The following is a 15958-nucleotide window of genomic DNA, read 5'->3' as shown; positions in this document are numbered from 1 at the left end:
CTGCCTGCCTCTCTGCCTACTTGTGATCTCTCTCTGTCAAATAAATAAATAAAATCTTAAAAAAAAAAAAAGAATATCCAGAATATTTAGCTTTTTTAAGCTGATAACTTCTCTTTAACCTAGTATCTATAATCACTGATCATTAGCAGTATCTTGGGACAGTCCTCCTCTCAGCCTTATGTGAGACTGATTGGTCCTGCAAATTTAATGTTAAAGGAGCCATTACAGAAAGTTTTCTGAGTTACAGAATCTGCTTCAGCTCAAAACTGAAGGAATCAAACTGCCTGTTATAGGGAGACTCAATAGAAAGATAAACTTTTCTAGCATTTATTTCTCTACTACTCAGTTTTAGTTCCCTAAGAATATTTCTATAATATTAAAATTCATGCATTTCTTGCAGCAAACTACAGCTCATAACAGCAACAAAAATACTAACAGGACCTAAAAGTGGTAAAATTAATATTTGCAGCTGCATGTTTGGATTTTATTTCCTAATATAAAATACCTACTAGCTATCTACCCATTTGATTTCTTAGAGACTTCTTATTTACTATTTTGAGGAAAAAGATTAAAACTCTAGACTTTAAACATGCAGTAATTATGTTTTTAACAACTGCCAATAGACTTTTCTGGTACCTGTGAAATGATGCTTTTTTCTTTCATTTCTGTTAGTTGGCCAAACTAACTGGGAAGAAAGACCAGAGTGTTTTTCTGAATCACTGACACAGGTGACCTGGTTTCATTGTAGCAGGTGATAAGGTACCTGTTCTTATAGGATTTTGACTCTTGGAGGTAGGGGCCAGTTCTTTTATATTTGCCAGTCATAGTTTTCATGCCCCCATTTCTCTCTCATTGCTATTTTGGCAATAAAATAATCTGAAGGGGAATTATGTTAATAGATATAGCTATTTAATAGTAGATAGAATCATTGGAAAGTTACCAGAGAGTAGAAGAGTTTCATAGAGACCAGTACTTACAAGTATAAACTTGGGGTAAGAACTACAGGAAAGTGTTTTTGTAAAATTGCGTAGTCTAGTTTATGGTCAAGGGAGGACCAAGCAAATGAACTGTGTATGCATTTGTGTAGTAGTGTATAATTTTTATATGTATTGCTAAAAATAAATTATACCAGAAAAATAAATTTTTCTTGTATTCACATGGGACCAGTGCCGTCACTAATGAAGTCTTTCTGATTTGTCCAGGAATTAGGTCCGAAGTGGAATCTCTTTATCCTGGATTCTTTGTGGAAGAGATTGGAAGGGGGTTAGGGTCTATTCAGTGGAGCTGTTTCTTTAGACCTGAAGAGACAAGTGGTCTGTTGCATTAACAATGCTTGCATTCAGGGGATCCTCCTCAGGAGACTAGCACATTTCCTGGTTTTTGGATGATTTTTCATAATTTTTACAGATGGTGGCACTGTTTTTTCCTGTGAATAGAAAGCTGAATTATCTGGTTTTCTAATTTTATGAGGACTTTAAAATATAAATTTTAAAGTACCACTATTATGGTACCACTATTATAGTCCACATTTTAGCACTTTAGTAATGGAGTCTTCTTACTTCTTTTCTTGTTTAGTCCTGGTGTTTGGCTTTCAGCCTCTGAGTGAGGTGTGTTAGCACCTGTACAGGGTTTTGCTTCTCACATTGCCACCTTACGGTAACAGAAGTATAGTTGTTGATAGCAATCTAGTGCTCTGAATCTAACTTTGATCTCACACCTGTCTCAGATAGCCACCTTCTTTTTCGGCATGCTGTGACAGAGAGCTATCCAAAAAAGTATGATTCCCACCTCCCTGAGGGGTGATCCAAGCTGTTACAACCCAAGAGACCTGATAATTAAAGTTCCGAATTCATCTTTGTCTGTGTTTACCAGGAGAAGTCTTGTTTCCATATTGAAACGTTTCTGCTAATTGATTTTGGTACCTGTAATTGAAGAAGCTGGTGCAGCATATCCAGATATGCTTAGCCTTGTAGCTGTGTCTTCTATAGAGGGCGGAATCTGCACACGATAGTACCAAAGATGAATTTTGATTTCTGATTTTTTTTCAAGTAGCCTGGTTTCTCCCCACCTGATAGAAGTTGCTGCATCTTTCCAAACAGGTTCTCTAATGATCTTGCTTCACCATGGCTACAAATATGGAGGGGCTGGTTCAGCACAGAGTGGGGACCCAGCAGGTGGCTGAGGTGAGTGACAGGGGCTAGCACAATAGCTGGCACCCTTGCTTTTGAAAGGAAAAGTACATCAGTGTGCTCTGTTGTTTGAAAATAGTCCCAATGAAGTCAGCATGTGATCCAAATCCAAAGCAGGATGCTGCCATGGAAGAAAAAATAAAAAATGACAAGAACATTTACTCCTACTGTTTCTTTACATGAGTAGGGTGGCCTACCTGTATACAGTAAGGTGACTTTTTAAAAAAATCTCACCTTAAACCTGAAACTGTCAAACCTGTGATTATAGTTTTAACTCCAAGGCTCTTAGTTTCTTGCACATTTGATACTTTGTTAATACTGTGGTACAGAGGATTTGGGCAGGTACTGAGAAATCTAGAGGTAAATGAGCCATTGGACCTCCTCAGAGGCTGGTTAAGGAGTAATTATAAATCAAGATGAGAAGTTTAACTCCATGTGAGGAACATGATTATCTGGAGAGGGTTTTGAATAACAAGTAATCATTTGTAATAGCCAAAGAAGTGGGGTAAGGAACTCTACAGCTGATGCTGGCAAGGGCACCCTAAGTCAGAAACCTATGTAAGGTCAGGACAGAGGCATGAAATAGCTGGTATGTTCAGGCATCTTTGGGTGTAAAGAAGGGAAATAAGGCCAGATCTTTTCACTCTGTACCAGGCTTATGCAAGGGCTTTAGTCCTCATGACATCCATTTAAAGTTGGTATGATCATTTTTACGGTTTTACAGGTGAGGAAACCAAGGGGCAAAGACAGGTAAATTGGCACTGACCTAGTTCTGTTCCACTTCTTACAAAGTTCCTCCTGTATCATGCATTCTACTGTAACCAGGAACCATTAGAAGGATTCACATTTGCACTTTTGAACCAGTACTCATATTTCTAAGGCAAAGATGCAAATTTACCAAGAAGAAAAAGTGAGCATTTAAAGAAAGAATTTCAAAAGATAAAGTAAGAACACACATTCCAGTTTAAACCAATAAAAATGTGAGCAGATTTTCCAAATTTTGGATCGACCATTAACTTTAAGGCAATAGTTTAATCACCTCCTTCCCCCATTAACTTTAAGGCAATAGTTTAATCACCTCCTTCCCCCAGCAAATAATGATTAATATTAACTGAAGATGAAAGGTAGATTTCATAAATTTTTTAATATTGCATTTTTGAAAGGGTTATCAGAACTATGAAAGTATTAAGTTTAAAGTGCTTATGTTTATTTGTTGCTTTAGTTTGTGGTAGGAATAATTATCTTGGAAATCATTGTTGGTTTTTCAGAGTTAGGGTTGTTGTGCATTTGATAGAGTTTCTGGCTGAAGCTGACTTGGAGACTGATGTTGGATCACTGCTTAAAGAGGTTGTCGTTAATTCTTTAGGGGAAGAGATAAGTATAGGAACTTCAAGTATAGGAGCCTATAGCAACTTATAGGCTAATCTAAGTTTTGTGTATGTTGACAGAAAATTTGCTAGCTAAAATGTTCTGTCAGATATCTTATTTCCTTCAGGAAATGGAATTTCATATATTAGTGTAACTACTGTTTCCCATGATTTTTAAAAAAGTGCATTTTTGGGAGACTTCTTAAATAATAGAAGGCATTCTTAGTTTGGAGTACAAAAGCAATCTTATTTAAAGTATTCCCTAGATTTCCTTGCTTTTAGTTCAAGGGATAAGTGTGTATGTGTGTGTTCTTTTAAAATTGTTTGTTTTTTGAAATTTTGAGTTTAATAACTTTAAAGTACATATAATAACTATATAATATTAGATGAGCTAAAAGAGTAAGAGAAGGGCACCTGGATGGCTCAGTGGGTTTAGCCTCTGCCTTCAGCTCAGGTCATGATCTCAGGATCCTGGGATGGAGCCCCACATCAGGCTCTCTACTCGGTAGGGAGCCTGCTTCCCCCACCCCCAACCCCCGCCTGCCTCTCTGCCTACTTACTTATGATCTCTCTCTCTCTGTCAAATAAATAAAATCTTTAAAAATAAATAAATAAAAGAGTAAGAGAACCTACAGTTCAACATTTCAATGCTGTATAGTAATTGAGTGGGAATGAAGTATCTAAATTGAGGAGTTTTAATAATCACTTTTGGATAGTTGTTTGTTCAGTCAGGAGACAGTGAGGGAGCACACCCCTTCTCTGCCTTCCGGCCAGCGAGGGCATACAGGTAAATAATAGGTCAGGGTGTCTGCTTACCAAGATCTCTCTATCAGAGGTGGTTCAAGCATGATACTGGCCATGCTAGAGGAGTGAATAGAAAAGGAAAGGCTTTCCGTAGTAGAAAAGAAGATCGGCAGCGACCAGACAGATTGGGATTTAAATTCAGGTCTTTGCTATCTGGGTGACCACCTTGCTCCTCAGTTTCCTCATCTAGAAAATGAGAGTAATAATAGTACCTATCTCATGGCATTGGTGTGAGAAGTCATTGAAATAAAAATGTATGAAGAGGTTTAACAGGTGCCATGCTTTTGCTCCATGAATGAGATGCAGCAACATTATCAATCATGTAAATGATTTTCTCTCAGATCCCCAGACCAACCTTTTTCTATTTAGACAAGATAAATGGTAAATACCAAAGTAAACTACAGAAGTTGGATAATACAAAGTAACGACCTGATGGCTTACAATGTTCTCAAATTTATTCAGTTATTCAGAGAGACAGTTTAGTATAGTGGTCAAGACTGTAGAGTCAAATGGCCTAGATTTGAATCCTGGCGCTGTATCTGAAAACTGTGTGACTTCTCGGTTTTTTGAAATTGTTTATGACAAATTAGTGTTAATTTTTTTTTTTAAATGTCTGGTAGAGTTCAGCAGTGAAACCATCTGGGGTTGGGGATTTTTTTGCAGGTAGTCTTTTGGTTACTAATTCAGTCTTTTTCATTTGTTGTAGGTCTGTTCATACTGTTTCTTCTCAAGTCAGTTTCAGTAGTTTGTGCTTTTTTGAGAATTTTATCCATTTTATCTAACTTATCTAATATGTTGGCATATGACCTGCCTTCAGCTCAGGTCATGGTCTTAGGGTCCTGGGATCGAGCCCTGCTTCGGGCTCTCTGCTTGTTTACAGTATTCCTTTATAATCCTTTTTATTTCTCTAAATTCAGTAGCAATTTCTTTTCATTCATTTGTGATTCTAGTAACTTTAAATCTTTCTCTTTCTTGATCAGTCTAGCTTAAGGTAGGTCAATTTGTTGATCTTTTCAAAGAACTACCTTTTGGTTTCATTGTTGTTTTTTTTTTAATTGTTTTTATATTGTCCATTCACTAATTTCCACTCTAAGTAAACGTTAATGCATACCATTTTGGATCCACTAGAATGACTAGAAATGAAAGGCCAAATAAGAAGTGCTGATGAAGAGGTGGAAAAATTGGAAACTTCTGCATTCCTGATGGGAATGTGAAATGGTATAGCCACTTTGGAAAACAGTCTGGCAGTTCCTCAAAAAGTTAAACTTTGAGTTACCACATGACCCATCAGTTCCATTCTTAGGTATACTGTTGACCCTTGAACAGCACCAGGGTTGGGGTGCAAGCCACTGTACAACCAAAAATCTATGTATAAGTTTGACTCCCTGGAACTTAACTACTACTAGTAACCTACTGTTGACCGGAAGGAAGCCTTACCAACAACACAGTCGATTAATATATTTTTATGTTACATATATAACATACCATATATTTACAATAGTATCTGACTTTTTCTTTTTTTCAGTATCTATAGATTATTCATTTCATCTGCGAGTTTTTTTCAAGTTGTCACAGATCTCCAAAAAATTTGCCTAAGTATGGAAAAAATCTGTGCATTAGTGAACCAGTTCTAATGCAGTTCGAACCGTGGTGTTCACGGGTCAGCTGTATACACAAGAGAAACAAGAACATGTCCACACAAAAACTTGTACACAAGTATTTATAGCAGCATTATTAAAAATAGCCAAAAGGCAGTGCCTGGGTAGTTCAGTGGGTTGGACCTCTGCCTTCAGCTCAGGTCATGGTCTCAGGGTCCTGGGATCGAGCCCTGCTTCGGGCTCTCTGCTTGGCAGGGAGTCTGCTTCCCTCTCTCTCTGCCTGCTTCTCTGCCTACTTGTGATCTCTCTCTGTCAAGTAAATAAGTAAAATCTTAAAAAAAAAAAAATAGTACCTAAGCAGCCAGATGCCACTGCCAAAATTAAAAAGTATTTTCCAAGATAAAAGAATTAAAAAAAAATGGGGGACAGAAACCTAAGAGGATTTGTGACAATTTTCACTTATTAATTAGAATTACATACTTCCTAAAATATTAAAAGATTATTTACATATACAGTAAACTATGCATTAAAAAACAACCATATATACAGGTAGATTCCAGTTTTAAGTGTTTATACCAAATATTTATAGCTGTATACCATGTAGTATATAATACAGTGTGCTAGGTATTATGCTAAGCTTATCATCTCATTTAATACTTCCATTACTCTACAAAGAAAATATTGCTTTCCCCACTTTAAATAAGAGGAAACTGAGAGGTAGAGAAATGAGATTACTTTGCCAGGTTTCAAACTCTTACGTGAGTTGACATCGGAATCCAGGCCTTTAATCACTATCCAATAAGTTCAGTTTTTTAAATATCCTAAATACTAACAGTGTTTTTAGTTTTCCAGGTTATGGATGATTGTCTTTATACAAACTTCATTTTCCAAGTTTTAATTGTAACACTGTTATTTAAACAATTCAACAAATTATTGATTATTTCCATGGTCAGAGTGTCAGAAGCATGACGAAATGCAAGCCTCTGCAAAATCTTTGTGCTATGGAGTTGACGGTGAAACTTGATAAAGGATAATATGGTTAATTTCTTTTAAAGATTTATTTACTTATTTTAGAGATAGAGTGCAAGTGGAGGGGATGAGCAGAGGAAGAGTGCCAAGCAGACTCCACACTGAGCACAGAGCCCAATTTGGGGGCCTGATCCCACAACCCTGGGATTATGACCTGAGCCGAAATCAAGAGTCAAACACTTAACTGAGTCATCCAGATGCCCCCAATATGGTTAATTTTTTTAAAAGGGTTAGTTGAGAATTTGTAACTGTAGCAGTGCAAGATTGATCATACCTAATAGTAGCATTAGTTTTGCTTTTCATTTGTGAAATAAACGGATTTTTTTTTTTTTTTTTAGATTTTATTTATTTGTCAGAGAGAGTGGGGGAGAGAGAGCGAGCACAGGCAGACAGAATGGCAGGCAGAGACAGAGGGAGAAGCAGGCTTCCTGCCGAGCAAGAGCCCGATGTGGGACTCGATCCCAGGACGCTGGGATCATGACCTGAGCCGAAGGCAGCTGCCCAACCAACTGAGCCACCCAGGCGTCCCAAATAAACGGATTTTTGAAAGGGCGTCACTATTTTTTAAGCTTTTATTTCCCTCTATAGCTGGAAATAATAAAACATACAAACACCCAGACTTAGTGTTTCTTCATATTGACTACATGAAATAAAGACACTTTTTAACTCAATTTTTTTTTAAAGATTTGATTTATTTATTTGAGAGAGAGAGAGAGCATGAGAGTAGAGAGGTCAGCAGGAGAAGCAGACTCCCCGCCGAGCAAGGAGCCCGATGTGGGACTTGATCCCAGGACTCCAGGATCATGACCTGAGCCGAAGGCAGTTGCTTAACCAACTGAGCTACCCAGGTGCCCCTAACTCAGTGTTTTGAGTCAGAGAAATTTAGGAGTTAACTCATTGGAACTTTTCGAGTTACTTACTGGTTGGCATTCATGCACCCAAACTGTAAGTTAAGTGTATATTTACACAGTGGGAGGGAGGTGGCGTCACAGGTCTTGGCAAAGCCTTTTCCTGGGCCCTGGACTAAGGGGCTCTTAGCCATCAGGTGCTCTTTGAATAGGAAAGTCCAGTCACCACAGAAAAAATAGCCAAATTCTTACGACCCCATTATTCTTTTTATCAGCAGGGCTTGCATCACCATTGGAGAAAACAACTCTTCCATGTAAGGGAATGTTTAAAAACATACGACTCTCCCGGTTCTTGAACAAAACTCTGTATTGGCAAAGCTACATCCTCAAGTGGGAAAAAGCAAAGTCATTGCTCGGGTTTCAGGTTTCCAGTGTCCTCAGAAGACCAACTCATTACATTAAATTCTGTTATTCTTCCCTCATACAAACTGGACATTTAAGTTTTAATTTTCTTGTCAAAGTGTAGTACATATATGGAGATTTGAAAATTGGCCAATACTACATTCAGCTTGAAATAGGAAACGGCAGGCTCCTGAACCACCCCTACACCTTCCTTATCCTCAAGTCTCCCTCTCTAGATTTGATTTCTTCTGGTATTTAACTGCTTATTTCTAAAAATAACCTTCCCCTTCCCTTTTTTGTTTTTTAAAATCAGTGTTAGACATTGTCTTTTTGGGGGGAAGGAGTGTTGTGTTGTGTCTTGTAGTAAAACACCAAATTCACCATTATAACCATTTTTAAGTGTCTGGTTCTGTGAGATTAAGTTCATATTCACAATATTCAGCAGCCATCACCACCATTCATATAAGTGGAATCTCATAATATCTGTCCTTTTTGATAGGCTTATTTCATTTAGTATAGTATCCTCAAGGTTCATTCATGCTCTGGCATATAATAGAATTTTCCTCCTTTTTAAGGATGACTAACTGGTGCAGTCGGTAGAGCATGCATCTCTTAATCTCCGGGTTGTGAGTTGAAGCCCCATATTGGGCATAGAGCTTACTTTAAAAAAAAAAAAAAATCTTCCTTTTTTTTTTTTTTTTTTAAAAAGGCTAAAAAATATTCCATTGTGTGTATGTTACATTTTGTTTATCAGTTTATCCATCCATGGACACTTAGGTTGCTGTGCACCTCTAGGCTACTATGAAAAATTCAGCAACGAATGTGGGAGTACAGATACCTCTTCAAATACATGATTTCAGTTTTGGGGGTTTATACCCAGAAGTGGAATTGCTGGATCATATGGTAGTTTTGTATTTAATTTGTTGGAGAACCGCCATACTACTTCCCTTAGCAGTGGCACCATTTTGTAATTTTTATCAGCAGTGCACAAGAGTTCCAGTTTTTCCCCATTCTCCCAAACACTTGTTATTTCCTGCTTTCTTTTTTATAATTGCCACTCCAATGAGTATGAAATGATTTTTCATTTTGGCTTTGATTTTCACTTCCCAAATAATCAGTGATGTTGAACAGCTTTTCATGTGCTCATTGGCCCATTTATATATCAACTTTAGAGATCTTCTTTATTCAAGACCTTTGCCCATTTTTTTAATTGAGGTGTTTTAGTCTTACTAAGTTGTAGGAGTTCTTTACATATTCTGGATAATAAAGCTCATCAGAGGTAAGCTTTACAAATATTTTCTCCCATTTCATGGACTGTGTTTTCACTGTCTTGGTAGTGCCTTTTGAAGCAAAAAAAAGTTTTTAGTTTTGATGAAGTTCAGTTTATTCATTTTCTTCTTTTGTTACCTGTGTTTTTGATGTCGTATCCACGAAATCATTGCCAAATTCAATGTTACATTTTTCCTCTATATTTCTTAGAGTTTCATTGTTTTGGCTCTTATGTTTAGGTTTATGATCCATTTGTATGTAGAATAGCATAAGGGGCCAACTTCATTTTTTTGCATGCGGATATCCAGTTTTTTCGGCACCATTTGTTGAAAAAACTGTCCTTTCCCCCATTGAATGGTCTTAGCATTCTTTTTGAAAATCATTTGACATTTATACAAGAATTTATTTCTGGCTTCTATGGTTTTTATAATTATGGTAAAAACCATATAACAAAATTTATCATCTTAACCATTTTTAAGTATACATAATAGTGTTAAGTATATTCACATTGTTGTGCAGTGGATCTCCACAACTTTTTTATTTTGTAAAACTTAAGCTCTATATCCACTAAACAACTACCCATTTTCCCTTCATCCCAGCACCTGCCAACCATCATTCTTTCTGTGAATCCACTTTTTATACTTCACATGAGTGGAAGCATAACTTATCTTTTTGTGACTGGCTTAGTTTTAGCATAATATCCTCAAGGTTCTGAACTCTCTATTCTATTATACTAGTGTGTACGTTTGTTTTTATCCTACTGCCATACAGATTTTGTTAAGTAAGTTTTGCAGTAAGTTTTGAAATCAGGAAGTGTGAGACATCAATCTTTGTTATAATTTTTTTATGATTATTTATAATTACTTATTTTTTTATAATTGTTTTAGCTATTTGGGTCCCTTGACATTTCATGTGAAAGTTAGGGTGGGTTTTTCGATTTCCATAAAAAACATTGTAGGAATTTGAATCCCTAGGAATTACATTGAATCTGTAGATGGCTTTGGGTAGTATCATCATCTTAAAAATTTTAAATCTTCCAAAACATGAACATAGTATGTCTTCCATTTGTTATGTCTTAATTTCTTTCAGCTGTATTTTGTAGTTTTCAATGTTTAAGTCATTTACTTCCTTTGAATAAGGTTTTTTTTTTTTTATTTTTGGGGGGGTAAGTTTATTTTTAAGCATTTTATTCTTTTTGTGCTATTGTCAATGGAATTGTTTTCTTAAATTGCTTTTATCATGTTCACTGTCAGTGTATAGAAATGCAACTGATTTTTATGTGTTGATTTGTATCCTGCAATTTTAATGAATTGTTTATTCTAACTCTGTGTGTAATCTTTAGGATTTTCTGTATGGAAGATCATACTATCTGTGAATAGAGATAATTTTACTTATTTTTTTCCAATAGGAGTGCCTCATATTTATTTTTCTTGCCTAACTGCTCTGGCCAGAATTTCCAATATAATTTAGTAGAAGTGAGGGGAGGGCATGCTTGTCTTCTTGACCTTAGAGGAAAATTTCTCAGTGTTTCATCACAGAATATTATATTAGCTGTGGGGGTTTTTTTTCTCTTTACATTTGACCTTTATTATGTTAAGATGGTTTCCTTCTATTCCTGCTTTGCTGAATGTTTTTATTGTGAAGAAATGTTGAATTTTGTCAAATGCTTTTTTTCCATTCATTGAGATTATCTTTCTTTCATTCTGTTAATGCAGTATATTGCATTGATCAATTTTTGTATGTCAGACCATCCTTGCATTGCAGGAATAAATATCATTTGATCATGATGTGCAGTATTTTTACCATGCTGCTGATACCCGTTTGCTACTGTTTTGTTGAGGAATTTTGCATTGGTATTGATAAGCGGTACTGGGCTGTAGTTTTCTTTTCTTGTAGTGTTATGCTAGCCTCATAGAATGAGTTTGGGAGTATTCCTTCCTCTTCAGTTTTGGAAGATTTTGAGAAAGATTGTTGATAATTCTACTTCATATGTTTGCTAGATTTCACCAGGATAGGTCCAGGGCTTTTTTATTTTACTTATTTTATTTTATTTTTATTTATTTTTCGAGAAGGGTGTTGATGAATGATTCATTATTTTTTTTCCCCCTAGGATTTTATTTATTTGACACAGAGAGAGAAAGAGATCACAAGTAGGCAGGCAGCGAGAGAGGGGGAAGCAGGCTCCCTGCTGAGCAGAGAGCCAGCCCAACACGAGGCTCTATTCTGGAACCCAGAAATCATGACTGGAGCTGAAGGCAGAGGCTTAACCTACTGAGCCACCCAGGCACCCCTAGTGATTCATTCTTCTAATTAGTTATAGGTCTATTCAGATTTTCTGTTTCTTCATGATTCAAAGTTGATAGGGTTGTATGGTTGTAGAAATTTGTCCATTTCATCCAGGTTACCTAGTTTGTTGGCATGCAGTTATTCATAGTACTCATTTACAATCTGTTTTATTTCTGCAAAATCAGTTGTAATGTTTATAGTTTCATTTCCAGAATTAGATATTTTTTGACTTACTATCATGGATGAAGAAATTTTAGTTTTCATTCAGCACCTCCCATTCCCATCTCTCCTCCCTTCATTCTCCCATTAAGTTACATCTTCTTTGCATTAATTAATGTTGTTATCCAATTATGACACTTAGTACAAATACTTCCTAGTGTCTCCAATAAATTGTAAAACCCTATTTTCCATACAAATATGTCAGAGGAATTTTCAGTTTCCGCTTTGTTTTTTGGGGTTTTTTTTTTGTTTGTTTGTTTGTTTTTTTCATGAAAACATTCTTCCTAAAGCCCCGGACCTGCTCTAGGCTTTACTGATTGCTTTTGGAGCCTACTGCAGAGCTGTCATTCTTGACTTCTCTCTCATTTTGGAATCTTTGTTTCCTTTTCTCTTTAAAAAAAAAAAAAAAAAAGGTGGGGGCCCATGGGTGGCTCAGTGGGTTAAGCCTCTTCCTTCAGCTCAGGTCATGATCTCAGGGTCCTGGGATTGAGCCCCGCATTGGGCTTTCTGCTCAGTGGGAGCCTGCTTCCCCCACTCTCTCTGCCTGCCTCTCTGCCTACTTGTGATCTCTCTCTTTCTCTGTCAAATAAATAAAATCTTTAAAAAAAAAAAAATGGAAGTAACATCTTCAGTAGCTTCCTAGGAAAGGGTGCCTCAGAGGTGAGTTCTTTTTAGATCTTACACAGTTAACCCTTGAACAACATGGTTTTGAACTGCTTAGGTCCACTTATATGCAGATTTTTTTCAGTAAATATAGTACTGTAAATGTATTTTCTCTGATTTTTAAAAATATTTTGTTTTTTAAATAATTTTACTTAAAAATTTTTTTATTATTAAAATATTTTACTTTTTAAATTATTATTTTATTATTAAAATAATTATTTTAAAATAATGAGCAATGTAAGGCTCAAATTTCCAACCCCAAGATCAAGAGTTACGTGCTCTGCCAACTGAATCAGCAAGTCACCCCCTTCCTTATGATTTTCTTAAAAACATGTTCTTTTTTCTAGGTTTTGTTTTTTTTTTTTTTAAGATTTTATTTATTTATCTGACAGAGACAGTTACGGGGAATCCAAGTGGGGGAGAGTGGAGGGAGAAGCAGGCCTCCCATGATTAGCACACACTTTCAAAAAAGATTTTATTTATTTTTAAGAGAGAGAGAAAGTAGGGGAAGGGAGAGAGGGAAAGATTTTACTTATTTATTTGACAGACAGAGATCACAAGTAGGCAAAGAGGCCAGCAGAGAGAGAGGAGGAAGCAGGCTCCCTACTGAGCAGAGAGCCTAACACGGGGCTCTATCCCAGGATCCTGGGACCATGACCTGAGCTGAAGGCTCACGAGTTGAAGGCAGATGCCCAACGACTGAGCCACCCAGGCTTATAATACATAAAACATACAAAATATGGCACCCCTGGGTGGCTTAGTAGGTTAAGCATCTGCCTTCAGCTCAGGTTATGATCCTGGGGTCCTGGGATGAATCCTTGTGTTGATCATGTCATTGGGCTCCCTGCTCTCCCTCTCCCCCTCCCCCTACTTTCTCTCTCTTAAAAATAAATAAAAATCTTTTTTAAAAGTGTGTGCTAATCATAATCATAACATAACATATGTTTATATTATCAGTGAGGCTTTGGGTCAGCCTTAGGCTATTAGTAATTAAGTTTTGGGAGGAACCAAAATTTTACCCAGATTTTCAACTAAAAAGTGAGGCTTTGGGTCAGCCTTGGGCTATTAGTAATTAAGTTTTGGGAGGAGCCAAAATTTTACCCAGATTTTCAACTAAGCACTTAAAGCTGATGCCCCTAACTCCCACGTGTGCATGGGTCATGTGTTTATCTAAACATGTCTTTATTTACACTCACAGCTTGACTGATAGTTTGACTAAGAGTAGAAATCAAAGCTTTTAGAAAGTAATTTTACCTCAGAATTGGAGACATTTTATTGTTTTCTAGCGTGGAGTGTTGGTTTTGAGAAGGCTGTTTGTACTTTTGATCCTTATAGATGGGAGCCCTCTCTCTCCCCCTCCTTTTCTCTCTCTCTCTCTCTCTCTCTCTCTTTTTTTTAGATTTTTATTTATGTATTTGACAGAGATCACAAGTAGGCAGAGGCAGGCAGAGAGAGAGAGGGAGGAGGAAGCAGGCTCCCTGCTGAGCAGAGAGCCCAGTGTGGGGTTCGACCCCAGACCCCGGGATCATGACCTTAGCCGAAGGCAGAAGCTTTAACCTTCTGAGCCACCCAGGTGCCCCTCTTTCTCATTCTCTCTTGCTTTTACGCTCTCCTCCACCCCATCGTTAAGGTTTTTTCTTCATCCCCATTTTTCTGAAATTTCACGTTATTTCTTGGTATAGTTGCTCTTTTATATATTGTACTGGTACTCAGAAAGTCCTGTCAATCTAGGAAATTGTTGTGTACTGGTTCTCTGATGATTTCTTCCCTCAGTATTTTTTTAGTCTCTTTCCAGGACTAATTAATTGAATTTTGGATCTCTTGAACTAATCTTTCAAATACTCATCTTTTCTCTCCTATTTCCAACTCTGTCTACTTCAGGGATAGTTCCTGATTTATATCTGTCTTCAGCCTTTACCAGTTGTGTGAGCATATCATTTAATCTTGATGTGCCAGTTTCTCTACTTAGAGGTCAAATGGGGTTAATGTCACTGTGAGAATTAAATGAGTTAATGCATATAAAACATGGCATGTAACAAATAATACATTGTGGCAAAGAGTAAACACCCCAACTCCTGCTGCTACTGCTGCTGCTGCTGTTGTACTGTTCTTTCAACTTTTTTTTTTTTCATTTTGTTTTGAACATCAGTACTCAGACATTTCAATTTTTACACATTTTTTAAAAAAATAAACATATAATGTATTTTTAGCCCCAGGGGTATAGGTCTGTGAATCGCCAGGTTTACACACTTCACAGCATTCACCATAGCACATACCCTCCCCAATGTCCATAACCCCACCACCCTCTCCTGACTCCCCCTCCCCCCAGAAACCTTGAGTTTGTTTTGTGAGATTAGGAGTCTCTGATGGTTTGTCTCCCTCCTGATCCCATCTTGTTTCACTTATTCTTTTCCTACCCCCCAAGCACCCCCCCCCACCACCGTTGCATTTCCACTTTCTCATATCAGGGAGATCATATGATAGTTGTCTGTCTCTGATTGACTTATTTCACTAAGCATAATACCCTCTAGTTCCATCCATGTCATCACAAATGGCAAGATTTCATTTATTTTGATGGCTGCATAGTATTCCATTGTGTATATATACCACATCTTCTTTATCCATTCATCTGTTGATGGACATCTAGGTTCTTTCCATAGTTTGGCTATTGTGGACATTGCTGCTATAAACATTCAGGTGTACGTTCCCCTTCGGATCACTACATTTGTATCTTAAGGGTAAATACCCAGTAGTGCAGTTGCTGGGTCATAGGGTAGCTCTATTTTCAACTTTTTGAGGAACCTCCACGCTGTCAATTTGTACACAATTCTTGATACATGTACTGAATATCTAAAAAGTTGGGTAGTTGTGATTCTTTTCTAAGTAGTTATCCCAGCTTAAAATTTGGAAGTAAATTTTCCTTTGAAGTTTCATTTACCAGTATCTTGAAATGTTGGTAAGATGTTATATCATAAGTCCCACTAATTCACAATTTAATGTAATATACATACGTTTTCAGTCTTTCCCAGCTCATTAACAAAGTTATAGGAAAACTGGACTAGCACTACCCAAAGATGTTTCAGAGTGGAAGCAGTTCTGATAGGGACAGCCAAGATCAAGGAGTGTTATTTAGTAAACAATTCCACTAAAAACAACATGGCAGGGACGCCTGGGTGGCTCAGTTGGTTAAGCGGCTGCCTTCAGCTCAGGTCATGGTCCCAGCGTCCTGGGATCGAGTCCCACATCGGGCTCCTTGCTCAGCAGGGAGCCTGCTTCTCCCTCTG

General features: G+C 37.1%; 1 protein-coding gene across 2 annotated transcripts in view; it reads left to right on the top strand.

Annotated features, from left to right (window-relative positions):
• NR2C2 (nuclear receptor subfamily 2 group C member 2) overlaps positions 1-15958 on the top strand; it is a 99206-nt gene that overhangs the window by 13062 nt on the left and 70186 nt on the right. The window contains exon 2 of one of the 2 annotated variants that reach the window (XM_059390386.1): positions 2100-2183. The exons of the other annotated variant lie outside the window; for it this stretch is intronic. Coding sequence (XP_059246369.1) covers positions 2124-2183 — 60 coding nt within the window. The 5' untranslated portion in view covers positions 2100-2123. The remainder of the gene's footprint in view (positions 1-2099; positions 2184-15958) is intronic. 2 annotated transcript variants of the gene reach the window in all.

The sequence above is a fragment of the Mustela nigripes genome, chromosome 2, assembly GCF_022355385.1.
Source record: "Mustela nigripes isolate SB6536 chromosome 2, MUSNIG.SB6536, whole genome shotgun sequence".
Lineage (NCBI taxonomy): Eukaryota > Metazoa > Chordata > Mammalia > Carnivora > Mustelidae > Mustela > Mustela nigripes.
Note: the sequence above shows the minus strand (reverse complement) of the source record. Positions and strands in the feature narration are given on the sequence as shown.